At 50.2% G+C, this 5,704-nt stretch overlaps 1 protein-coding gene across 1 annotated transcript in view; it reads right to left on the reverse strand.

Annotated features, from left to right (window-relative positions):
- DISP2 (dispatched RND transporter family member 2) overlaps positions 1–5,704 on the reverse strand; it is a gene marked incomplete at its 5' end in the record, with an annotated part of 18,573 nt that extends 12,869 nt beyond the window's left edge. Inside the window, one exon of the mRNA XM_027775840.1 lies at positions 5,622–5,704. Coding sequence (XP_027631641.1) covers positions 5,622–5,704 — 83 coding nt within the window. The remainder of the gene's footprint in view (positions 1–5,621) is intronic.

Raw genomic sequence — 5,704 nt, forward strand, 5'->3', positions numbered from 1 at the left:
CCCTAGGGGGGATGGCCACGCCGCAATCCCTTCTCCTCCATTCTCCTCTTGGGATCTTGGGCACACACACACACACACACACGCCCAGTGTGAGTTTAAGCCACCGGGTTTGGGACGCAAACCGTGGTCGACTACATGGGAGTCCAGCGACATAGCCATTACTCTAACTGCTGGTCCCAGTCAGGGGAAGTTTTGAGGAGGTTACTGCTGCCCTTCCACCAGCCTGGCCATGGGCCATAAACAAAGCAGGCTTGCCTTGCATGGGCATGCCCAGTTGGGAGAGGGAGATGGCACCCCCTCCAAGGAACTTGCCAGAAAGGCATCAGCACTAGATTCCTCCCCCAGAATCACACATCGGGACAACACACTGTGCACAGACCCAGCCCCACTCCCCAGTGCAGGTGGAAGTGGAGTCCCACCCAGTGACAGGATTGTCAGACCCAGGACAGGAAATGACAGCCACAGAATAGAGTGCCTGAGGGCCTTGGGGGCTTCTTAGAGGGATTCGGAGGGTCTCCTTCCTCTGATCCTGCCTGCTCAGCCGGCCCAAGGGAGCTTGCACAGTTTCCACGGGAGAGCAGGGTCTGTGCTGAGCCAATCCTGGCCTCCAGTCCCCCGCTGCACTGCTGAACGGGCTGTGGGCCAGAGTCCCAGCCTCAGAGGCAGGCAGACATGGCACCCAGAGCCTGAGTTCAGCCCTGAGCTCAAGTAGCGGAACTGGAGCACACAGGCAAACCTTCCCTCTTCTTAGAGGATGACTGGCTGGCCCAGCAATCTGAGAGAGAATGACCCTCGTGATGAGGATAAAATGGTGGGGGCCAGCAGCCTCTGTGCTCCATGACCCTTTAGTTCTGGGGCCTTGGAAAGGACACATCATTCTTGGAGAATTGGCACCCTTGTGTGTTGAGGATATGATGATGAAGTCCCCTGCTTCGATTGGGTAGATTTGGACTGGCCTGGTAGCCTGATGGTCTGTGTAGTTCAAATTCCAGCCCAGTAGCTTGTAAAACAATGGGTGGGGCTGGCAGGTAGCATGGTGGCTGAGGCACTGGACTCCCACATGGCCGGCCGTGGTTCATGTTCTGGACCTGGCAGCTTGCTGTCTCACTTTGCCTTTCTCTTTCTCTCTGGCCAGATTAAGTAATAATAATAACAAATAAAATTAAATAATTCTTTAAAAACAAAACAAAACAAAACATGATGGGTAATGGGGTGTGTATGAATGCCCTGAAACCTGAAAGGGTGGAGAATGCAGGAGAAGGGATTGTGGCGTGACCATGGCCCACTGAAGGGTGCTTTCTCCCTCTTCCTCCTTGCCCCTCTCTGGTGAACACATGCACCTTCCAGCTATTTTAAAAAGTGATTTGGTCTATTTGGTATGGAAATGAACCGATGTAACCAATGTGAGGTGCCTGGTGTGTAGAAGACATATTTGCTTTTCTGACCCCTCCCACACTCAGTGCTGCAGAGTATGTGCTTTAAGGAGTATATTTATACTTACAGTCTGTCTTCTTTTGACACTGCAGACAGTACTGGGTCGTCGGGAAAGTCATGACGCATTTTTGTCTTCTTTTGACACTGCAGACAGTATTGGGTCGTCAGGAAAGTCATGACGCATCTTTCTATGCAATATGTCATGACTTTCCTGAAGACCCACTATATCTCCATTTTAGAACTTCTCACACCTTGACAATCTCACTGCAGATATAATTATAAATAATTTCTTTTTTGTGACTCAAAGGCTGCATTAAAATTTGATCTCAACATTAGCGGGACACAGAAATGGTTTATTAGCTGTTGATGACAACATGTATAGTATTCTCAACTGGACTGGCCTGAGAAGTATTTCATGTAAGGTAAATTCTTTTTACAAGCAAAATGATAGATAGTGATTGAATGTTTAAAAAAATAATGATAATAATAATAATAATCTGGAAAAAAGGATGAAAAGCTATTTGATGATGAAGATGTGGATAGTAATGTCTTTGTCTTAACTAAGCTGCAAGGTATTCCTTCTGGAAAAAGAAATGTAATACACTGTAAAGATATATGTGATTCAATATAACATAAACAAGATTATAATAATAAATAATAATAATTTAAAATTTTGATCTCATGTTAAATCACTGATACTTTTTTATTAATTTGATATTTAGAAAAATAGGAGTTAGGCCAAAGTTGTTCTAAAGCAAGACTTCAGCTGACCCCCTAAAGTTAATAACATAAGCAACCAGTATCCTGGCAGATAAAAGACCCTTATAGACCAATCCCTGTGGGCCAAAGAGAAGCTGGATAAATGGCCTGGGTGATGTGACTAGGTATGACATCTTTTTATTTTTTAATTGTATTATTTATTCATTCTTTTTTTTTTTAAATTTGACCAGACACACACACACACACACGAGAGAGAGAGAGAGAAAGCAAGTCACCAGGTCCAGGACTTGAACTGTGGTCGATCATATGGGAGTGTCCAGTGCCTTAACCACCACACTATCTGCTGGTCCCTGACATCTCCTTAAAGGATTTTTAATTCAGGGGTCAGCATTTGGTGTGGTAGTTGAGGCTTTGGATTCTCACATGGTCGACTGTGGTTTGAGTCTGACCTGCTGGCTTGAAAATCATGCCAGGTGTGTGTGTGTGTGTGAACGCAAATCCCAGGAGAATAGAAGAGAAGGGATTGTGGTATGGTCACTCTCCCCCTGGGGGGTGATTTCTCACTTTCCTTCTCTCTGTCTGTCTCTCTCCAGCAAGTGCGCATGCTCTTTGGCAAAAAATCTGAGAGAGACATTTAATTCTGTAGGTCTTCTGTGAGCCTCTGCCATATGTTCGGCACTGCACTTGCTCTGGGTTGGGTTCTGAAGGCATGAAGATGACCCATTAGCCTGGGTCTTCTTGTCTATAACAGAGCATGCCTTTCAGGGCTCAGGAGAGTGGGGCAGCTAGGGTGAGGCAAGAAGCCTTGTCCAGCTGCCCACAGCCTACTGAGCACTGGGCTTGTCCCAGGAGCCAGACCCCCAGGTGTAGTGTCAGTTTCTTTCGTGCAAGAAGCAGCCAGCACTCCACATGGTATTGGAGGAGAATGGGAGCATTCTTCCCCTCGTCTGTCAAACCTCATGAGTCCACCTTCTTCCTTAGCAGACTCGTATTCAGTGGGAATCCTAGCCTCACCATTGGTTTGCTTCCACTAGGGTCTCACTGTCTGCAGCTCCTTCCTCCAGTTCTTTCTAGGGACCTAGAATCAGCTGCCCTTGATCTCACTCTTATGGACTGTGTTCACCATTTTCAATGTGGCAGAATTAAAAACCTTCCACATTCCTAGCTGTCAAGCTGGGCTTTAGTCTCAACCCTCCCAATGAGAAGAGTCAAATTCTACTTGTCTCAAAAAAGTTTTCTCCTGGGAACCAGCAGTTAGCGTAATGGCTATGTCGCTGGACTCCCACGTAGTCGACTGCGGTTCGTGTCCCGGACCCGGTGGCTTAAAACTCACACCGGGCACGTGTGCGTGCATGCCCAAGATCCCGAGAGGAGAATGGAGGAGAAGGGATTGCGGCGTGACCATCCCCCCTGGGGGGTGATTTCTCGCTTTCTGTCTCTATGTCTCTCTCTGTCTGTCTGGCGAGCGCACGCGCCCTACAGTGAAAATCTCTCCAAAAAAAAAAAAATGTTTTCTCCTCCCATAGCTTCTCTCTGCTCTAAAAGATCCAGGTCTTGCTTCCCTAGGAGGCTTTTATTCTCCCCCTTTTAGTTCTATGGTCCTGGCAGGGCTGAGTAACTTCCTGGGTTGCGTGCCTGGGCCCAGTGGCCAGTAAACCAAGCCACTAGGGCAGGCAGGCAGAGGGATGGGAAGTGGTGATGCAGGGCTCACTCAAGAGGCCACCATCCCAGCAATCAGGGCCCCAGACACAGAGGGCCAGCTTGAAGCCCCATAAAGGGCAAATGTCTACATACAGCCACATGTCCCCAAACCCACAAACACACAGCCATGTGGACAAGAACGTGACCCACAGGTGGGAGAGCAGCTCACACCACTAGAAAATGAAAAGGTATTTTAAAAACAATGTGAAATTTCTTTGTGTAGGCAATGCATTTGTAATGGACTGGTGTGCATGTGTGTGTGTGTGTGCGTGCACATGTGTATGTGTGCATGTGTGTGTGCGCGTGCTTGTGTGTGTGCATGTGTGTGTGTGTGTGCTGTCATATTACTGTGTGTTTATCCCCAGCTACTTGGCTCAGCGGAGAATATTTGTGTTTCTTGACTTAAACTCAGTCCCTATATCCGGCAAGTGTCTTTAACCTAAAAGAAAGTGCAGAGAGGGGCCAGAGGTCCCAGGCAGTTGCTGGAAGACGGCAAGTGGTTCCTGTATCCAGGGGAAACGAGCAGATCAGACCATTGGCAAGGTGTCTAAGACAGGAAGTGACCCTCCAACCCCTTCTGGAGATTCTCCTGGCCCCAGGACCCTGCTCTGTGCTATCACTTTTCCATCCCAGGCTTCTGTGGCCAGGCCATAGTTCCAGGCAAGCCCTTGTGCAGGAGAACATACCAGTCCTGTGTGTCACCCTCTTGAAGAAAGCACTGTGCCTTTCAGACTGAACCATGGCTGAATCTATCTAGGGATGTGTTAATGACAGAGGGAAGAAAACATTTCTTTCCACTTGTGGGCTTTCTCTTCCCTTTGAGGTACATTTTAACTGGGGCAATCTGGAGACATTGTGTCCATCTCTGTATTTTTACACACACACCACCACCACCACCACCACCACCACCCCCCGCCAGTGTCTTTTATTTCAGTCCAGGCAGGAGAGCAGCAGTGTCATGTCAGAGGAGAGATTCTGGAGGCAGCAGAGTCAGGCAGGGCACAGAAATTGCGCCATATTGCTACCTGGCTGGGCTGCTCCTTCCCACAGATGGTGGAGGAAGAGACAGGAGGGGCACAAAGATCTAGGCCCTCCGCAGGAAGGTGTCCCTCTTGTCCTGCAGCCTGGGTTCCCTCAGGGGCCATACAGATCTTGGCCTGAGCCTCAGAGCCTGTCCACTTCAGTGGCCCCAGCAGCTTCCAGTGACTGCCACATGCAGACTTGAACCCACACGTGCACAGTGGGGGGTCATGCAGGGCAGGCAAGCGACTGACGGTGATGGACAAAGACAGTCTCTGACGTGACTGCTCAGAGGCTGCCCTCCCCAAGACACTGCCTTGGCGAGCTTCCCATACAAGACACACGCGCACCCCCATGCACCTTGACACTCTGGAACCCGGACTGAGGTTGCTGCGTGCTTGGGGTATCTTGAGAAGACGCAGGGGCAGGGCCTAGAGGGAGGGGCTCAGGAAGCCAGTGGAGCAGGGATCAGGGGCTTTAAAGGAAAGGTAGAAACAGTGGGTGGGGCAGGTCCCCTAGGCGGTAAAGGTGATGGGGGTTGAAACTAGGGGGTGTCGGGGGAGCGAGAAAATTGACTGCAGGATGAGGGCGTGTCAAGGGGGACTGGGAGCGTGGCGACCGGGGGTAAAGGGGCTCTGGGAGGGACTGGGGAATGAATGGAGAGGCATATGGCGGCTACTGGGGATACCTGGGGCGGGGGAGCTGGGAAGGTCTGCGAGCTGGGTCTGCGGAGCGGTCCGCCCTACCTGTTCGGGGAGCTGCCGTCTGGGGCCAAGGGCTCCCCCTCGGGCCGCTGCTCCCCTTCTGGACCCGGGCCGGGAGCCAGCAC

The sequence above is a fragment of the Tupaia chinensis genome, unplaced genomic scaffold (assembly GCF_000334495.1).
Source record: "Tupaia chinensis unplaced genomic scaffold, TupChi_1.0 Scaffold000605_1, whole genome shotgun sequence".
Classification (NCBI taxonomy): domain Eukaryota; kingdom Metazoa; phylum Chordata; class Mammalia; order Scandentia; family Tupaiidae; genus Tupaia; species Tupaia belangeri.